At 41.3% G+C, this 22,023-nt stretch overlaps 1 protein-coding gene across 1 annotated transcript; it reads right to left on the reverse strand.

Annotated features, from left to right (window-relative positions):
• Nucleotides 1-1,540: 1,540 nt before the first annotated feature.
• On the reverse strand, nt 1,541-21,327 carry EXOG (exo/endonuclease G; the record flags this gene model as incomplete). The annotated part of the gene is made up of 6 exons (XM_083870189.1): nt 1,541-2,975; nt 13,636-13,750; nt 16,777-16,853; nt 18,589-18,728; nt 19,908-20,057; nt 21,180-21,327. 6 exons carry the CDS (start codon nt 21,325-21,327, stop codon nt 2,514-2,516), a joined length of 1,092 nt encoding a protein of 363 aa, XP_083726315.1. The 3' UTR covers nt 1,541-2,513.
• Between the last annotated feature and the right edge of the window lie 696 nt (nt 21,328-22,023).

Genomic DNA, 22,023 nt, shown 5'->3' on the forward strand with positions numbered 1-22,023 from the left:
AGCAGGTGAATGTTCTCCTTGGCAGGGAGCAGCTCTGGAAGTGGTTTCACGATTCACCACCTGCTGCCGCCCTCCGAGGGGAGCTGAGGAACACCAACCATGCTCAAACAGGGCTGAAAACGATCCAGGGAGGCCAGGCCATGCTCTAAGCCACAAGGCATGGAAATTATGGTAATTGGGGCTCGCAGGAATCCAAGGGGGCATGTAAGGCCTGAGGAGGTTCTCTTAGGGAGCAGCTGTCTCCGTAGCAGGACTCCACAGGAATGCACTCGGTGCTTCTGCTGCTGTCACAGTGGTGAGCTGTCAGCAGCAAGGGATGGTACCTGGTGCTCTTCACACACACATGGAGCTCCTCACATACACCTGGAGCTCCTCATGCACACCTGCAGCTCCTCACACACACCTGGAGGTCCTCAAACACATTTGGAGCCCCTCACACACACCTGGAGCTCCTCACGTACACCTGAAACTCCTCACACACACCAGAACTCCTCACGCACACCTGGAGCTCCTCACACACACTTGGAGCTCCTCACGCACAGCTGGAGCTCCTCACACACACCTGGAGCTCCTCACTTACACCTGGAGCTCCTCACACCCACCTGCCCCAAGGCAGGTTTTTGCTATGGATGGACACAAACCTGAAGCACTGAGATCTACCTCAGCCACCCATGGGCATGTGAGCACAGCAGGGGAGATCTCTCAGCTTAAAGAATGAAGAGGAAGGTGGAAGGCTGAATTAAAAAACGTAAATAATTCTAAGAATAGGGGAAAAGAGAATGCAAAGGGCAATGAACAGGTACTTGTTTCAAAGGGTGACACCATGGCAAGTGCCCCAAGGCTGTCTGGACTCCAGTGAGGCACTCACTGGACCACCAAGAGGCACGTGAAGAACCTGGCATTTTGTTATTCCAGGTAACTACCCTTTCCAACATCTCCCACATTCTGCAAAAGGAAATGTGGCTTCTTGTTTTGCAATTTACTGCTTTTGTTACACCTGACAGGATTTACAACCACAACTCTGGGCTAAAATTGAAATGAGCAAACATTTTGTCAGGATTTCACCCAATTTCTTGCTAATTCATGTGAGCAGTAGTAGTTTATGATGTCCTTAGCTAGTGACATTTCTTTAGATTTAAATGTCTGGATTTTGAGTACATGTTCTTTGCAAACACCAAAGTGTCATGGGAACCACGGCTTGCTTTATGAAGTATTCTGCTTTGGGATATTGCAACTGGGCAGAGAAGAAGGAAACTTACAGAGTTCTTTTACAGAGTTCTTAGAAGCCCCAGCTGATGATTCACAGCATCCAAATAATGCCCCTGATTCATCCTCTATGAAAATAGCCCCATTCAGCCAGATACTACATGACCCTTCTTTCATGTGAAAATTGCTGAAGGTGTTTTTATGGCACCAACTCCAAACATCTGTCAATTCTTACCCTCAAAAAAAATTCTAAATATTTCCAGATTTTACTCTTTCTTTCCAGATGTAAGGTGTCAGAGGATACAAGTCACAGTAAGTTTCATAAATAAAGTACGAAACTAATGAAAAAAAATTTCATTTAATCTTCCAAATAGATGCAAATCTGATAAACATCAGCTGCCACTGAAAAATAACTGGAAATGCATTTTCAGTCAATAAACAAGTTTTGCTACACAGTTTATAGTCCAAAAGCAGATGTTGAAAAAAAAAACAGTGAGTGACTATGACAACCAAAAAGAAAGTAGTGCTCACCTCTGAAATCAAACAATATGCAAGAAAACATGTTTATCCAAAATGGTGGTAAGAATGAAATATTAAGCTTACATTAATTTGTGAAAACCAAACTACACTGGTAGGCACTTGATTAAACTTTAGTTCTATTGGGGTTTTCTTACAAAAAAATTGCAGAATTATACATGATGGAGTAAGTTTGCCACATATTATGACAATTTTGAGCTCCTGACATGCTGAAGTACCCAAAGCACACAAGATCAGGAGAGGTTTTGGTTAATACAACTAAGAAAAAACCAGATTATGTCTTACATGTCTCTAATAAAAGAATATTAAATGAAATATTTCTTAATTAATTTTACTTTTAAAATATTCCAGAAAGTCCACATGCTTCTACAGCACTGCAGTGAGAGACATTTTCAGGTGGAATTCCATTTAAACACATTCCAGTTGTACTCCCAAGGTGTCTACTGTCTATTTCTGTGATATTCCTAGAAGGGATTCCATACAAACTCTAAGCCTGACATCCCAGCTGGAAAATAGCACAAAGCTTTTCCTGGAGGTCCAAGTGATCTACTCAGGCCAGAAAGGGGTCATTTACACTTCTCATGTCTAAGCAGTGCAGCAAACCACATTTGCATCGTGTTACACAGGAATGAGCATTATTCCAAACACACTGGCTTCCAAATGTTTCTTTATTGTTTTCACAGCTCAAAAAGGGATGATTCAATCAGCCCTTGTCCTCATGTTCGCCTTCAGTTCCCCTTTCCAAAAAGCCAAACAACCTCCTGAATAACTCAGCCAGCTCTCCCCTCTCTGGCTGCTTCTGGTTTTTCCTGCAGCAGTTCTTCCTCCTTCTTCTTGTAAAGCTTTAGGAGATACTCATCAGGCTCAATCCCTGCCTCCTGTAACTCAGCCATGGCTTTTTCCAGCCGGCGCAGCGTCCGGGCGCTCCGCACTTTGCGGGCAGTGATGTACAGCGTGAACTCCTTGAAGCCCATCAGTTTGCAGGTATCCACCTCACAGATATTTTTAACATCTTTGGTCTTGTCCACCTGGGGGAAGAAAACTAAACCTGACATTTTTTCCAGGTCTTCAATGCTGACTTGGAAGTCAGTGAGCTGGTGGCTGAAGCCTATGGGGTCGTTTGGCACCACGAAAGCCCCCAGGACCAGGGGCTCTGAGGACGTTCTGCTCCTCCTGGCGAGGATCACCTTGTACAGGTGGGATGGCACAGCCACATCATCCTTTCCAATCACCTGCCAAAAGGAAAGGACTGTTACAGATACAAAAACCATAGAACTGTTTTGGTTGGAAAAGACCTTTAAAACAATCAAGTGCAAGCATTAATCCAGCACTACCAAGTCCACCATTAAACCATGTCCCTAAGCACCACATCTTCATTTTCCCTCTCTTTTTGGAGCCCCTCTCCTTTTTGGAACTACAGTAACTTATATTATAACATACAATAAAAGTTCCTGACCTGACAGTTCCAAATCATGGCAGTTTTAATATACATTTCAAATCAACTCTAAGTTACCATCTGTCACTTATTTTTTTCTCTCTCTGTTATCCACATCCAGGGAGCATTAAAAAACTACCTAAGTAAGCATTTTTTGAGAAGATCTAGATACAAAGTACATTCAGTGATTCAGTATCTTCTTGGAAGAGAAGCCTACCTAAAGAAAATGCACCAATTTCTTCCATAAATTCCTTAAAATCCAACTTCAGTGCTTGTTGGGTTTGGGTTGGGTTTCCTGTGGCCCTGAGACCAGGATCCAGGGACTTAAGGGGAAGATCAGGACTGTTAAAGTCTCACACTCACATGTACACAGGGGGCAGGGATAACTCCAAGGGAATACACCTATTGATGGCAAATCAATAATCTCTCCAGGACTCAAAAAGTTATGTTCATGCATGCACTGAATTAGGCTTTTTTGTTTCTTCACTATTGCTGAACTGAATCTGTCATTTTAAGAGAGTAAAACAGGCTCACACATGGAAAATCTGAGTTTTGCATAACCCTTCTGTAAGTACCCTGCTCAAATCCATGCTTTTATTCTAATTGCAACAGAAGAAAAACCCTTACAAAAACTACAAAGGCATTTTATTCTATATATAAAATCCAGCAATTTGGTGCTGTTTCCAGGATTTGCAACACCTGCAAAAGCAAAGACTGATTGTTTTGATTTTTTTTGACAGCTTTTGTTAGATACAGTTAAAATACCATTTCAGAGAAAGCACGTATTTAGCACATTAATTTAAAGTATTTTACAAACTAATCTGATGTCAACAGTTCAGACATGCCTTTTCCACTCCTATATTGAGTATAATTCCATCACATAATAAACACTTCCTATGTACACTTTCTTCTGAGTATTCAGCCCTTCTGCAAATCAAAATACATTTTTTAAATTAAATTTTGCCTGTGGCTACTGAACCAAGGTTCATGTTAGTCTATTCCAACAGTTAATTAAATTTCAGTTACAAATTCTTTCAGTGATTTGTGTCCTCTACCTCTGTTGCCACTTTTTGAAATGACTGGTCCTAAGGTATTACTGGTTAGACCAACACCAGAGTAAGTACCTTCAGGTGAAAGGGAGAGCTCTGATAACTTTTTTTCACATTTTGTGCAATAAAGATGTAGAAACATTACTCCTTTTTCTGGAAAACACATGCTCTTAGATTTCTTTACTGCGTTCTAAAATACTTCCCCCCCTTGCCCTAAATTAGGCTTTTTAATAGTTCTGCTGTAGTTTAAAGTTCTTTGAGTGTTTGGGGTTTTCAGAGAGTAGCGTTTTGTGTGGGTTTGCTCTTCTGGGGTTTTTTTGTTTGTTTGGGTTTTGGTTTTTTTTGGGGGGGGGCGGGGGGGTGGATTATTTGGTTGTTTTCTTACAAAAATTACCTTGGTTATGCCACCAATCTTCCCTCAAGTAATACTATGCATTAAACAGTCACTGAAATTGGTTATGGAATAAATGCCTTATGCCAAATTTCCTCTCCCTTTCAATGATGACAGATGTGTTGATAGGAAATTGAAAGCTCCTGAGTGTCAAAGCACTTTGCATTTAGCATTCTGTGTATATGAAACCAGAGCTACAGCTCCCCAGGACCAACACCATAAATAGTCAAAGCTGACTGATGCATAGGTAATGCTAAAATGTACTAAAACCAACACGCTGCTGTATCTGGTGAGTTAACAAAGAATTACAAAATGAATAGTGCAGGGAGTTTTAACCTATTTGAGATCAGTGGCACTCAAGCTGGGGAGTACCTGCAAAATACTGGGGGTGAGAGGGAGGGAGCCAAGAAAATCCTTGAAAGGCAGAGGTAAGGAGTTCATATTTCCATATTCACCCAAGGAAACCCAGTGATGGCACTGCCAAAGGCAGGAGGCTGGGGCTCCTTTTCTCCCCTGGAGCAGGGAGCTTGCAGAGCCTGCAGTGCAATTCCACCTCCTCCTCCTAGGGCAAGGAGGAAGGTGAGAAAGTGGCTGTAGCCTCCTGAGAGAAGGCAGCAGAGAGGCTAAACCCTGGTCCTCAGCATCCTCCTGGGCCAACAATCTCCTGACCTGCAGCATTCCTGTGCAGTATGGCCTTTTCCAGGCCTCTTTACATACTGTTCCTACTACAAATCCATGGATATGTACCAGGTCCTCCTTAGCTCAGCTCCCTGCTTCTCCACACCTCCCACACACATCCACACCCCGGCATCCTCGCTCTGGTGCATAAAAGACCAGAGGAAGGGTGAGCACACAGATGGAGCTGCACAAGGATCTCAGTCAGGGGGGGAACATGCAATATGTAAAACAAACAGGTGAACGCGTGTGGAGCGAGCTGAGGGAACTGGTGATTGAGGCTGAGGGCTGAGTGGGTGGATAGAGAGGCTGGGGAATGAATAGAGCTGCACACAAAACACTCAGGTATGAGATGGAAATGCTGAATGCCTCAAGTGGGTGTTAAGGGAAAACAGACCTGGTGCTTATGTAATATTATGCAAATATATATATTCTATGCAAAATAATGCACATTTATGCATAATTTGGGCACCTAGGAAGAAGAGAGGAGAAGAAACAGAGAGGACTAGTTCAGAATGAAGGAAGGGCTGGCCTTTTGAGAAATGTAGATCTAAGTTCAACTCCATAAACGTAATGGTTAGATATGTAACTTATGTACCATTTCAGTTCCATGTAAATTCTCTTTTGAGAATTTAAACAAATTTAAGCAGTGCAAGGCTTCACACCAATTTCTCTGAACAGCAGGAAACTACTACTGCAATGACTTCACTGAGTGCTAATGCTGTTAAAGCAGTTAAAATCATCTCCAGCCCGTCAAACTGCCAGAGTCCACAGGTGTCCCTTCCTTACTCAAAACAGGGCATAGAAGTTCTATCCTCAGCTAATTCTGTAGAAGAACACCATCAGAGGGCAGTGCCTGATTGCTCTGACAGAGTAAATATGCATGACTAAGAATAAATGCCTTTTTCTGCAGTTTAACACTTATGTGCACCATGCACAGGATGCATCACCAGTACTTTCTGCAGTGTGACCCAATGATTTCTGTTAGAAAAGGAAATGCAGTTCTGGAGCACAGCAAAGTATTTCCATCACTGCTCCTTGTAATATCCCACACTTTGTTGTTTTATGGGAGTAAATAGAGCAGCTGCAGAGAAATGTTTCCATAAAGTTGCCCCCCCTGCAACCAGCTTAACTGCCAGGAAAAGAAGTGTGATCCTGCAAAAGTGAAGTTTGGAATAGGAGAAAGAGTTAGAAAAAACAAACTCCACAACTCCATTTCCTATTGCCACCTAGAGGATCTTCCTCCCAAACTTCAGCAGCCTCAATCACTATCCAGATCTGCACCATCCCATTTATCTCAGTGCTTTGCCTGACAGAGGGAGAGACCATATGCTCCTATTGTAACAGGATGGAAAATGGTTCAAGATTATCCATGCACAGATGTTGACTTTGATTTGTGCCTGTCTATCCACAGGCAGCAGCTGATCTTTCAAAAATCAAGGCCTGAAACAGCTCTCTGTCCCAGCTGGAGAAGAGCAGCAGTTTTTTAAGGGTATCTGTGATTCTGAAAGGGATTTTGTGCTCCAATACAAGCAAGAAAATACAGCAATGGCCTGTTGAAATTGCTGCTGTCCTACATGCTTTCACACCACGCTGGTAACAGCCCACAAGGCAAATTTTTGTGCAATCCTTTGAAAATTCCCATTTTGCTACTGCTATAAAATTTTGCTTAATCTTCCGAATTTTCAACAGGCTCATAACACATTAAAAAAAGGCACTCAAGCTAAAAGCCTTCTTTTTATAGCATTAAATATATTTCTTTGCCATCATAATTTGGAAAACCAACATGAAATTTCAGATGCTTTGCTGTCTATATCAATTCAATGTAAAAATTTGCATTGCCCTAAATTTTTGCAGCTACTTATTCCTTTCATTTCTGTTTTGTTTCTTCGACTGAACTGGTATCTCCTAATAATGTAACATTATCATAATGTCATTTTCAGAGCAGTGTTTATTATTTTTCTGTCATTACTGACATTGTTACTGACATTCCACAAGTGTGTGTGAATTTGTTATTCTTCTCGAAGCCCAATTAAAAGTGGCCAGCTGTCACGAGGGCAGGCATTAAAATGTGTGCAATTCCTGTCATCCAGAGATGTTTACATATCACTAAAACAATACATGTGTTGGTAAGCAGTTGTAAAAGAAATCTGAAGAGCTCACAGGGACAGATAAGGGCAGAATATTTCTTAAACCAGAGAGAATTCAGAGAGCTTTGATAAATTCAGTCTCACAGCCAAGTCACTGAACGAGGATTTGTCTTAAGCTTGGCTTTCTTCTCAATTTTGGCCAAATCCTGTTCTTGACTGCAGATTTTAAAAACAGAGGAAGCAAATTTGGTAATACCTGTGGAGTCTTTAAGTATCAAAACAAATAATGAAGACATTTGCTAATGGCATCTAGGGTAAGTTAAGCATCTGGCATTAACTAATGCTACATTTATGGTGGCAATCAGATAAATACAAGGCAGTCCTTAAAAATGTCAGTGTGGAGTTTATGAGATAGAAAACTCCATGAACAAGTGAAAAGGAATATAAGAAGTATAATGGCAGAACAGCTGAGATTATATGAGAAGAAAACAGAGTGTTACTATTACTGGAAATTTTAAACACAAAACAATGTTATCAAATTTTTGTTTTACACTGGACTTGTTACAGCTTCCCACACTGCAAAAAAATTATCTTCCTCTGCAAAAATACCAATAATTTTTAAAATAAAGAGCTTGTGAATCTAAAAGTGGTATTTTGCCACCTAGTGACTAGAAACTGAAAATCCACCGTGCACAGAATCAGCAGGAGGGACTAACGAGCCCTTCATCAGCAAGAGCCAGCTCTGGATTGTCAATTATCCGTGATTCTCTCAGAACCTGGCAAACAGAAATCACACTCAATCATGCCTTAACCACCAGCACACACTGCAGAGTCCTTGCATTTGATAGTACCACCATCAAATACTTAAAAATGTCAGGTCCAGAAACTCCCTTGGCACTCCAGTAGCTGTTTCTTCACTCTGTGGATTTCTAACCTGAGTTTAGAATTGAGCCAGAACTGCATACAGAACTGTGTGAAAAGAAGCACACACAGTTCCCTGTGCCAGAGTCCTTCCCCCTCCACCTGCCAGTAGCAAAATTAACATTTCCATCACATTTCCTGGCAGCCAGAATTCAAGGAATCATTCCTGTCCCCCAAGCATGACACTGACCAGGTCCATAAGATCTTTCACTGGACATACATCATTCCTGCTGATGTGATCCCATGTTTGACAACCCAGAGCTTTATTACAGTTTGATACTGAATTCTGTATGGAAACAGACTCTCTGGCAGTACAGAACATTCCATTTACTATCAGTGTAACTTTATTTACTCTATCATTGTGACAGCATTTACTGCCTTCACTCAAGTTCCTTCTGGGTTTGTTAGGCAGCACGGATTCTGCCCGAGAGTGTTTTCCCCCAATATTTGAGAGAGCTCTGTCAGATGGCACTGAGAAGAACTGAGGGTTGTGAAGGCAGACCTAGCAACACACAAACCAGAAAACACTACAGATAAAAACATAGTAACAATCTGCACAGTCAAACACTCCAACATGCAAATGTATGTACTTCAGGAAAATTTAATTTGTTATGGCTGGTCTGATTGCTATTGCCAAATCATTTGGCAATCCTAAAAAGGGAAGGAAAAAAAAAAGAGAGATGGTTAAAAAAAAGCTGTTCCTGAAAACAGTTATGGCATTAAAAGACAGATGTCCTAACCCCTTTTTACTTTTCTTTAATGAAGAGGGTATGTATATATATCATGTATGTAATAAACTATATTTACATGATGATAGACTACTGCTTCCACAGAACCCACATAGATTAACTTAAAAATTAATCCACCACAGTCCTCAACACCCCTTTTCATGTAACAGCACTACCTTTAGGATTAGTACAGTGCTAAATAAAAGCAATCCTAATTAATCTCTCCTGCACCTTCAGTGTCTCTTCTCCTCCCACATTAACCCAGGGTCTATTCCATTCACTTGTACCTCACATCTTAATTTAAGGCTGGCAGAGCTCTGGTGGTTTACACCAGCTGATCTAAGACTGAGCCCTTTGCATAAAGTTTATGGGACACCTATAATGGTCCTACATCCAATAGTTATCTCTGTAGCCTTGGGACCACTTGGAGCAGCCAACAAACAAGGAATAGTTCCCAGGTTTATTTCCCCCTTGAACAAGCTTTCCTTCCCCTATGAGTGTCTTAGTAAGAGACAACCTCTACTAGTTCTGAATGTTAACTGGGAAAAACCATAAAGTACCATCTTATATCTGAGATGTGCAATTTGTTTCCCAGTTATTTCCCACAGACACAGATGACAACTGTACCTTCTGTAATGGTTATTGTGCCTCTCTGGCCCAGCCTGGTGATTCAATTTAGAAAATTAAACAGCAAACACGATTCCACTATGAACCTCATGTATCAGTAAAATGTACATTAAAATGTCGTTTTCAAATGACAAACAAAACATTATCTAAACTGCATTTTCATTTGCCAGCCACAGCTCATTCTTCTTAAATTAGCCTTCACTAGGATGGCCTTGGGAATGGGGAGGGTGGAGCACTGAGCATGATGTAGTTAATTATTGCAAAATTTGTATTTCAAACTCCAAATCTGCCGAAGGAGGAAACTCACTGAAGTGACAGTCACTGGAGAGCAGTAATGTATAAAACAAGACAATGTCATTTTGATTTGATCTGGACAAAGATGAAAAACCTGCATCTGCCTCTCCAATGACACAGAACAGATTTTTCCTGTTGGCATTCTATTCTACATATATTCTCAAAGTGTGTTTTCCAGATACCAAGCACAGTCATCAATCTACTCTTTGCAATAAAAATCTCCACTGGAGACAGATGAAATGACAGAACATATCTGAGGATACCACAAGTTCAGCCAGTAGATGGAACAATGCTGGCATCTAAGGAGTTCAAGGTTAATTCCCTTTCTGGAATTAAAAAGCAAATGGTACCAGAGTCCAAGCAGGAACTGGGAACAAAGCCACAACTGATGCTCTGTTTCTCCTCTATAGTGATCTAAAAATAACCTTTCTGGATGTCTGATGAGAAAAACACCAGCATGTAAAGCCATGGATACATATTTCACCAGTCCTTTAGCCAAAAACAAGGAAACTAAGATTGAAGAGAGGATCTGAATTAAATCAGTGCAGACACATTCACTGTAGCACTTCTGTGTTTTCTTTCTTTCTTTTTCACAGCTCTAGTCTGAGAGAACAAAAACATTAGAGAGGAGCTGAACCTTACAGTGGCATTGGCAGATTACAGGGTGTGAGTTTCAGCACTCTGGTGTGTACTGCAGCATCTCTCCTTGAACAGCACAGACAAAGGACAGGACATCTCACATCAGCTTCTCATGCCCAAACAGTGAGGACTAAACCCCCTTTCAGTCTGAATTCATTTGTGTGAACTTAGCAGAGTTCACTCTGAAAGAACAACTAAGAGATACCTTCCCTTCACAACCCTGAGTGTTCTTCCTTAGGGGCAGAATCCCAGAGCACCAAAATCAATGGCAGTGACTGCAATTATATCCAAGGTGTCTGTTTGAAAAGAACTTCTCTCCAGTGCTTTGACACCTTGTGTTTCCTCCTCTAAGTGTTGATAAAAGAAAAACAAACAACCTCGACACACCCCTCAACTCTGAAGTCTTTCCCCTCAAAGTACAACTGCAATGCAAAGCAAAAAAAATGTAGACATGAAGAAATTTAAAAATAAAAGAACCCAAACATTCTCTGCCTGTAGTTATTTAGAGGACTCAAATCAAACAATTTAATATTTTAAACAAACAAACAAAAAAAAATCACAAAATCATTATTTTCCTTTTCCCACCTGGAGACAGCATTATGTGTACTTAAATAAAAATCAATTTACATAATTAATCTCGCTGTAGGATGCTGAGTAAAAGGATTTATCAATGTGAACAAGTGGTGACACACAAACAGGAACACCATCACTTCATCATTTTCAATCCCACACTGAACTTTAGTTCATTTTAAGACCAAAACTGGTAAAACATTCCTAAAAGATCTGTGTTGTCATCAAACACAAAGATGATGAAGACAAAAGACAAGAACTGAGTGAGATGACAATCACAACAGCATGGGCATTTTGTGCCACTATTATTTCACCACTGTATCCAGGTATCAAGTTATTTTGAATAAAGCCAGTAAGATGAAGTGTCTGCTCTGATTTTTACCTGTGGAATACCAAAATTTACATTTCAAAACCAAAACTGAGAATGACAATCATTTTTCAGAAAATGCAATCTTCCTCTTCTAAGTAAACACTTTCTCTAGAGAAGAAGGAGAAAAAGATGAGCAAGATTAAAGTGAAGCCATTGATAGATGATTTGACTTCTTCCTGGAAATTATTTCTACTTATAAAATGTTGAAGTCAGCTCAGGATTTTTAATTCTTTGCTATGTAAGATGACTATATTTTTTAAGGATGAAAAATAAATGCAATATCCTGACAGCTACAAGGAATCAAATCTCAGGAAGCCGTGTGCAAGCCTGGAGAGCTCTGTACCATTCTGAGTGACAGGAAGCCAAATGCTCAGTTAAAGATTGTTGAGAGGGAACATTTCCCTCCTGCTCCCAGCTATGTGCTTTTGGACACATCTCATGCTGTCACCAGGAAACACTGGACTACTCTGTGTGCTGCCTCAATCTTTTTACAGCAGTACAAAACAAGCCCAGGAAAACCATGGATGGGTATGGATGATTTTCTATTGCACAATTAAGCATTTTGTGGAAGGATCTGACAGTCCTCAGTCCTGGAAGGCCAAAGAAAGGCAGAGGAAGGCCTGGAAAAGTAGAAGAGGCAAGGGTGAAGTGAGCGCTTGTGGGTGGCACAGGATAATTGCTGATCTAAAGCTGGCTTTGCCACTAATTTATCATCTGGCATTGGTCATATCCCTTAACCATGGCTTATTTAGCCACTTGAAAAATGAGCACAGTCTGCACCTCCCTCACAAAGATGTGATGAGTGCTGAAGTTTGGAACTGCCACTAAACATGAAGGTAACTTATTACTAGTGCACTTCAATAACTCCCCCCAAAAATAACAAACACAAATCCAAAGCTGTGATTTTGTGACAGTCAAGGTTTGACGTGTGTGGCTGGGGACATAAAGGGACAGTTTCTCAAGAAGTAAAAAGGTAAAAGCAAATGGGGCAAATCCCATTCTATCATGACTGAGTTCCAAGTTCAATCAGATGGAAATCAGCTGTGTATTTAATTTATAAAGGAGAAACAGTGCCTAACTCTGATTGCTAAACAAGCCAGTGCTGAAAGCTGAACATCCTTCCTTTTGTGTCTCTCATATCCCTCTGAAACAGGGGGTTGTTTTGGCAAGCTCATTCATTGCGCCTCAGAGAACTGGTTGGAAGCTGAATTGCTCACAAGCTGAAGCTGCAGTTGATCCAATTACTTATTTTCAAGGAAAAGTGTTTTTTCAAGAGGTGCAAAATGCAGCATTTATTATTTGCATTATGCCAGCTTTCATCTTCAACTGCAAATAGCAATAATATCTCATTGCAGTGGAGGCAGAAGATAACACTCCCTTGAATAACTTACTATGCTCAAACCTTACAGATGCCTATACACAAGCCTACTGAGAGTAAGTCTGGGTGAGCAACAATAAATTCACCTCTCAACTTCACAACCTGTCCCATCTGTCTGTCAGTGATGGGACTACAAACTGTGCATAATAAATCTTCAGAGTATTTTAAGCAAGTAATAAAAACAGGGGGCTAAAAGAAGGGGACTATCAGCACCATTGCCCAGTGATTGCACTGCACTAGAGTGGAGTCTCCCAAGTGACTCTGGCATGCTCAGAATCTCAGCTGCAAGGCCTCATCCAAGTGATGCCTGTGGTGTAGCACCAACTGCTTGTGAAATCACCAGAGCACTGGCACTCCAATATCCTGTAGAGTTTTGAGAGACCCATGCTGCCTTTGCATACCCGTGTTTCTAAAGCACATGGAGAAATTGATTGAATAGATGCCTGTCCATTAGCAAACCCCACTGACTCTGATTGGATAAACAGTTCTACTGCTAACTGTGGACATGAGATAGATCTCTGTAAATAAACAAATTATTTTAAAATTATGCCCTTTTATGTATAGGCAAGATGTAACGTTTCTGCTAATCTTGTCTCAACAAGTATTGCATATTTTATATGTTTTGCCTGTACTAAGATGCCCAACTTTTGTTTTATCAAGTTACGATATCAATTTTAAATCAATAATTACTACTGCTCTATTATGCCAGCAGCATATGTACATACCTGATAAGTAACACTCTTCTTTCCATCACCATTTGTTTGAGGCAAGGTAAGAGGTCCAGAAACAACCCAAACATCTTCAAATCTCTCAGTCAATTCCCGACAGTACATTTCCATTCTGGAACATATTGTCAGATAGGGAAAAGTCAGCTGGGAAGATTTAATCTTTGAGACACACTGTGAAGGGAAGGGTGAACTACGGACAGGGAGCAATTTTCCGGATTCATCTGAGTGACTCACAAGCCAAAGAAGATAAAATGTAGGCCCGAGTCCTGCTTCTCATTTGTCCTCTGTAAATGAGGTTCATTTATTTACAGATCGACATGTGTTACTGCACACATCTGAAAATGGTTTTTGCAGCCTTAGCACGTCTGAAAAGCTGAGTTCTCTACTTACTCCCACACTTGACACTAGAAATATACTGTTGGTGGTCACTTGGGATTAGAAAAAATAGAATTGTTCTAAACAGCATCAAGGCATTTTTACTTTGAAAGGTTTTATCATATTATTGGATTTATGTGTTTCTCCCCAAGGAATCAAAGTCCTGCAACACAGTTCCTTCTGTAGTTCAAAGTACTGAGGAAAGTTTCTGTGTGCCATTTCCACTAACTCTACTTTTTTTTTAATAGATATAAAACTGTTCAAAAATAAAGCAGTAGCTCCTGAAATACTATCATATTTTTGCTTTTTAAACTGATTCAGTTTACAGCATATAATATTTCTCAAATAGGAAGGTTTCTGGATCACACCTGTTTTACAGAAAGAAAATATTAACAAGGCCAGGTTGGATGGGGCTTTGGGCAATCTGATCTAGGGAAGGTGTCCCTGTCCATGGCCGGGGAGGTGGAACTAGGTGATATTTAAGGCTCCTTCAAAACCAAATAATTCATTAATTCTAGGATTATAGCACATCTTTGATCTAACATCCCAACTGTTACAGAACTCTCATACAGTGAGCAAGCATTGGTCCTCTACAAGGGTAAGAGCTGCACTTCACACAGATGGACAGAGTAGTATCAGCTAAATTATCCCAGCTAACCTAGCTGCCTCTGAAAGGGAGAAGTTTCAACCCCTTTTCTCACTCTTGCCCTCACATCTCCCAAGGCTCCTCCTTGGGCCACTTGAATATTCTTCATCTGTTAACAACCCTCAATAAAACCAGTTGGGTTTTTTTTGGTGCTGGGTTGGTGAGCTGTATCAGCAGGAATGAGCCATACAAATGAGAATAAGCCCTGTCTTCATATGATGCATCAAAGCATTGATTACAAGTGAACTCTTATCCTACTGCCACCAGCTTTGCTCCCAGGCAGCCCAGCTCCTCAGGCTGTCTCATGGCAGGGCAACACAAACATCACCTGCAAAGAATGGGAATAAATGCAGCTAGGGGGGCAAACTGCTTTTGGTGGCAGGAGGGGAGAGATTGCAGTGACCATGAAATTACACCCAAAACAAGACAGAAAACAGCTAAATATCAGTTGCAAGAGAATGAGGACTACTAAGGTGGAGTTGGAGCACACCACAGAGCCAGTCCAGCAGTTTACTATTAACAGCTTGCTGGATGATTACATCCAGCTCTCCCCTTTCCTTGTCTGTCCCAGGTGACCACTCCTAATCCATCCTCCATGTTGGTTCTAGAACTCACCTCATGAGTTGATTCAATTTTCTAATCTTGTAGAAACATAACCAAGCCAAACAAAACAAGAATCAGTTTTTAACTGATCTGGCAAATGAAACTGACTCACCACAGTGAGGCTACTGCCAGAGCTGGAACTGGGAAACCAGAAAAACACAGGGCAGGAGGGCAAACGCCACCTTAGAAAACAACAGACACTTATACTGACTAAGCTGCATTGCCTACCTGCACCTCAGATGACAAGTCAAGAAGCAAGCAATTAAAACAAGACAAAGGAAGACGATACTGAAGCTAGGAAAGGATACAACACATGTGAAATACAGTATCCTCAAAAATATTTATTATTAAAGAAATGATTGACAGAAAAATTGGCATTGCTCCTTTTTCATGCATTTAAACTCTGGGAACAGGGTGCTGGGGTTGGGAAAATGTGGCAATAATTGCTTAAATTGCAGGGTTGATTGTGCCAGAGAAAAATTTTCAAATACTTCCCATGATTTCCTGATTAGGCAGAGATCCTGCTTAAAGGAAACAAAGAGGGCTTCCCTACCTTAAATTGGTACAAATGCCTAGCTTTGGTATAAGGAAAATTTACACTCAAACACTTGAGTTATTATAATTAGAAAAAAACCCTCTTAAAATGTTATGGCATTTTATTTGTCTATAAAACAATATAACCTTATTGAATAGCTCCTCTGATTTTATACACTTTCTTGTAAAACAGGAAAGCAGGGTGTAGATGAGTGATGATGCAGTTTTGATGGACTTTTATTACAACACTGCACATAATTTTGCTGACCTTCCCTTGAGTGAACCTTGAGAAATCTATGATTTTTCCTCTCCTGTTTCTGAGCCTTCACATTCTGTCAGTCCTGTGCAAGAAGCACTGGATGAATGGCACTTTTACTGTGTTCTCTGCTCAAAGGAAGGGAAGAATAAAAATCTTACATGAAGCAAGTTTAAATTTATCAACCACTCCACCTCAAAGTGGATCCAGTCAGCACTCAGAAGTGACAGAGACCCTGCCTGGCTGCTCCTTGGGAGCCAGGACCTGAAGGAACACCTCAGACCTGAAGCAGTGACAGCTCAGCGGGGAGCGCTCAGTTCTCCGATTCAAAGGGAACCAACATCCACACACAGACATGGGAACACTCTCACACTGCAAGTGCTTCTTTGAGGAAGATCTAAACCCCCTCCTGCTTCTGCTGAAACTTCCTTAAGGACAGTTAAGCCTGGTACTTTTACTCCACATTAACCAGAAGAAATAACTTTTGTCTATATTAAATAAATGTCCTAGACAGTTTGACTGAATAAAGAACTAAAGCAGCTGTTATACTGTTCTTTCACTGAGAGGACTGAGCTGCCTTTCATTTCAGAGAAAGCTCCTATGACATCTACAGATAAACGGTTCTAAAATACCTGGATGTGAAGAACCTTGAAAAATAAAAGATTTTTCATTTATGCTGCTGCCTGGTATTTTTCATTTAGTTTACTTACAAGTAATTTCTCACCTGTTCCAAAACCCAGCATTATTTTCATAATTCTGAGGCACAATGTTAGACAGATAAAACGTTTCAGCCATAGCTCTCTGCATAGAGAAAGAAAATAATATCATTTCACTGAAACATTTATGAGCTGACGATACATTTTAGCAGTCTGTGGATCAGAATTCCATTTCTAGTTTAGTTTTAACATCTACTAACACAGAAAATCAGAAAAACATAAGTCAGAACACCTACAAAATTATTTTGGATTAAGGGGTGCACAGTTGAGGTGAAACTTTGTAAAGTTATCTATTTTTTTTTTCCTGGCAGAAACAGCACGACAATGTGCAATTCTAGAGGCACAGGAATTACTATCACCCAGCATCAGTTTGGTAATGTCTCTGAAAGCAACTAGTCATTTTTCATTTTGAATAGGAAGGGCACTTTCAAGCATGCTTTTCATTTATTTGACTGCTTAATGGCTAACTTTTTCTTTCCTTTACAATAAAAAGTTTTATTAGATATACTCATCAATATTTTACACTAACATACAGGCAATGAAATGATTTATGAGACCATAATGATCAAACATCCATATATCTGCTTAATTTCATCGTGTAGAAGTGTCATAAACATCTCTGAATAGAAGCTCACATACCTCCAGAGGTGAAGGACCTGGTGCTAAAACACTAAACATATGCAGGGAAATACAGAGAGAAAAAAATTCCAAGATCTTAATTCAGAATTTTCACACATCCTGTATTTGTCAATATTTTTCACATACTGCTATTGCAAAGTGATGGGACTGACAGAAGTCTTTAGGGTAATGAGCAAACACTACCTCCACTAATTAGACTGTGAAATTCAGTTTTTATAATCCTATATTTGAAAGACTGTACCACCTCACTGCATTTCAAACCAGGCTCTCTGTGCAAAGGGAGCTCAATAGCAAAAATTCCCGAGATATCACAAATATATAACAACAAAGACACTTCTAATAGAAATAAAACTACTGATTCTTCCATTTACCACATGCCACTGTGCTGTCACTCCACCCCACTGAATACTATCTGCCTGGAGAAATACAAATTCAAACTGCTTCTTAATTAACAAATTGCTGCATTAGGCACATTTCACAAGAGGATCCAATAAATCCAAGGCTGCTTTGTAAGTCAGCCAAGGCATTAAGGCATGCTTCTCTTACAGCTTGAATACACGGCAGGTGAAGATATTTTATAGACTGAAAGAACTATGGCAAAAGGGTCTAATTTACCTCATACACATTGCAAGAAAGGAAAAAGCCTTTTAAATCATCCAGGCAATCCCCTTGCCAATACAGAACAGTACTTAACAGCATCTTTGCTTTGCCCAACCTAGCCTTAAATATCTCAGCAGCTGTTGGCCACAATGACATCATTGTCCCTGTCTCCCTTTAAATGAGCTTTGAAGACTTTCAGGGTTTTCTTAGTGAAGGTTATCATCACTTTACAGGTAGACAATGTGACATATGCAAAGGGCTGAGAAGACTTGCTTAACACCACACTGTTGAAGATATCATCTCTGCCAAACAAGCTGATGTAGGTGTGATTTAATGAAGAGAGGTATGTCATCAGAGCATGCACCTGATTTAGATGCCTGAAGCAGACTGTGAGAGCATCCCACACTGCTCAGTCAGGAATAGACCTTGTAACTCCAAATCCAGCTCTGTGCATCAATAATGACATCATGCTCCACCCCAAAACAAACTGCAAAAGGAACATTGCACGTTACTTCTAAGGGTGCTTTGACCCTTTCCAACAGATAAACACAAATTAAAAAGATGGGAGAGAAAAGTCCTACTGTTGAAAATTTGTTGTCTCCTGCTGGTGCCATGTGTCCTCGTGACCATCCACTGCCAAGGTAGTCTTCATTGACAGCACTGAACATCAGAGGGATGTTTGGGTCTGGTCTGAATTTACAGTGCCTACGATCTGCATCACCTGAGGAACAACACACTAAATGGTCAGATTATCATGAAACCATCACAGCCACAAGAAAAAAAAAGATCTAATTCTGTCATATCTTGTCAGATGACCCATGCTTAAGGATTCAGTGTATTATTCTGAATTCTGTACATCTGACTTACAGGTAATGCTAATTTCTTTCTGCCATGTGTTTTAAATATTTAAGTTCTTACTTGCCAATAAAATGTACGGGTTTTTCCATCATGACTTTTCAGTCTTCCTCAAACATGACAGGTCTGCCTCAAATCTCAATTCCAGTAACTACAGACATAAATTAGAACTGAATGCCTCAAGATGCTTAATTTCAACTTGCAGGTTGGTTGCATCTGATTATTTGGAAAACATTTTAACAATCAAGCTGCTAAGGCCAACTTAAAAGTAAGCCTGAAATGACTGTTTTCTTCTCAGAAAGATGTGGAATCAATGATGCTACTTAGGGGCTGGTCATAATGTTTTCAAGATCTTGCTTTTAATTTTGAAAGGTCATTTGAAGACAGTAATTAAGATATATTTAGAGGGCTATTGCTTTCGTAAAACATTTTACAATTACACAGTTACCTCCATTACTAATAACCTGCCTTATAAAACTGAACTAATGGTATAAACTTAATTTACAATGACTGTATACCACTCATATTTCATTCACCACTGACAGCAAAAAAAATCACTGAGCCTCTGTCTTGCATAAAGAACAGGGAGAGAGCATGAGAACTGTATCAGAGTAAATAATGGCTGCAGTGAGGAGCCAGTGCCCTATCCAGCTTTGAACAACTGCTGATGCTCTTTGCTCAGTTTTTATCCCACAAATGGACATTCTCCTCCCATTCTGAGCAAATCTCTAAGATCTGTACATTAAAAGCTCTGGCTATCACTGGCATTGACTCCACTGACATAAACTGGACCTCAGAACTACCCCACTACTAAGGAAGCAGGAGCCATTTTTATGCACTCGAACAATAGATCCAAATCAAGTAAGGAAAGGTTAATTTTCATTGTTTCATCTTCTCTTAATTTGTGCTATAAAAAGGCAAGTTGAGCTTCCCTCCTAGAGATCACTACAGGACTTTTCTCCCTGACTGCTTCAGGGTATTCCTTCTGTGAGCAGCAAAGCCCATCCAGAGCATCACAAATGTAAGGAAATGAGCACCTACATACCCAGCATCTTTTGTTTTGAAAGGTGTTCTATCACCCATCTAGGCACCCGTTTTGCCTGGTCATAAGACAGTGCATGATTCGTGTAACATCTGGTCTCTGTTCCAGCCTCAGGAAATCCGTATCTTTCCAGCAGAGCCTCTTCTATTGGTTCTAAGGAAAAAATAAACAGAAAACCATTCAAAAATGAAATGTGATCACAAACAGGACAGGAAAAAAAAATCTCAATGGGTGAAAACCTACTGTATAGGGAATTACTTGAGGTTACAGCCACAATTAAGACCTAAAAAAAATTAGGAGAGCTATCCAGTGAAACTCTCATCTGCCAAAATAGTTGTGGTTCTCATCATGTTTTAATATGAGGATCTCAGCTCTAGGACTAACTCATCTATCTATTCTAATGCCAACAGAAGGCAGAAGAAAAGCTATCAGGTATTTTCTTTCTACAGAAGAAAAGCTATCAGATGTTTAGGAACAAATCAGGTAACAAGGGGTTACAGACACAGGAGATCAGCACACGCATTTCTTTGGAGCTGGAAATCAAATTCCTCACAAACTGAGATTTACAAGTTGAGCACAAGCAAGTTCTGCCCTCACTGAGAAGGCTTATACTCTGCTGAATGAATGAAAGCTTCACTGAATTTTCTCTTTTTTTTGAAAGCAATCATTTTTTTACTCATGGAGGAATATTTACATCCGTCTTACGGTCTTGTTCACTCTCGAGCCATCTGTCCAACAGCAACTCATGTTTTTAGAGCCATTCTTCCTCTGCTTTCCAACAATCCGGTACTTATAAAGCCTTGAGGCTGCAGAGAAAATCATTCATACCCTCAGCTGCCCCAAACATCTCCCCCCACACCTGAACCCCCCCAGACCCCAGACTTGATAAACGAGCCTTGGCTCATGCAGGGCAGCAACAGCTGAAATTTAGTTATGGTTTGACCCGAAATGTGCGTTTAAAATTAAATTCACATTCCTCTCCTGCCACCAACACTACCGTGAAGCGCTTTTCATCACAAGCTACAGCCCAGCATCCCCAATAACCTCCTCCCCACTCAGCCCGGCGCAGATACATGGGGAACACAACCATCTCCCGGCGATATTTGGGCATTCCGGGAATGGGGGAAGGAAGGAAAAAGCTCTTGTGAGGGGAAGGAGAGAGTTTAGGGACAGAAGGGGCTGTGGGGAGCAGGGCTGCGGACGCGGGAGGCACGCTGAGCCGGCCGCTCTCGCCTCGCTGTAGTAGTAGCAGTCCCCACTACCCGCGGCTCTTACCCTCTGCCGGGGCCCGCCCGGGGCCCAGCTCCGGCTGGGTCTGGCTGCGGAGGAGCCGCCACGTAGCCCAGCAGGACGCGACGGCCCCGGCCGCGGCCCCGCAGACGAAGCCGCCGAGGAAGCGGCGGTGGCGGGGCAAGGCCGCCATGACGGCGGTGGGAAGGGGACGGAAGGGAAGGGGCGGGCGCGGCCCCGCAGCGCCCCCTCCCGGCACAGCCCCGAGGGTGCCATGGCGGCATCGCCTCGGTGCGGGGACACGGCTGGGGGGACAGGGCGTGAGGGGGACAGGGTTGGGGGGACACGGCGTGAGTGGGATGAGCCCCGCGGGCTTTCCCCGGTAGCAGTGGAAAAATAAAGTGAATTCCCTCACGGGGACTACAGGGACTGTAGTGGCTAAAGTGCCCCCATCCAGCTTGGCTGAGGGAGACCATCCCCCGGGCTCCAAGCGCAATGAATCACTGAATCATAGGATCATAGAATGGTTTGGGTCAGAAAGGACCTTTAAAGTCTTTAGCTGGAGAAGAAAAGCTCACCTCCCTTATGAGGAGAGACTGCGGGAGCTGAGTTTGTTCAGTCTAGAGAAAAACTGGGAGATCTCATTAATACATTTAAATATCTCAGAGGTGAGTGCCAAGAGGACAGTGCTGGACTCTTTTCGGTGATGCCCAGCGACTGGATGAGGAGCAATGGCCACACACTAAAACACAAAGAAGTTTCACCTCAATATGAGGAAGAACATCTTTACACTGAGGGTGGCAGAGCAGTGGAATAGGGAAGTCACAGTTTTCCCTCTCTGGAGACATTCCAAACCCACCTGGACACGTTCCTGTGTCACCTGCTCCAG

The sequence above is a fragment of the Zosterops lateralis genome (assembly GCF_965231275.1).
Source record: "Zosterops lateralis genome assembly, chromosome: 1".
Classification (NCBI taxonomy): domain Eukaryota; kingdom Metazoa; phylum Chordata; class Aves; order Passeriformes; family Zosteropidae; genus Zosterops; species Zosterops lateralis.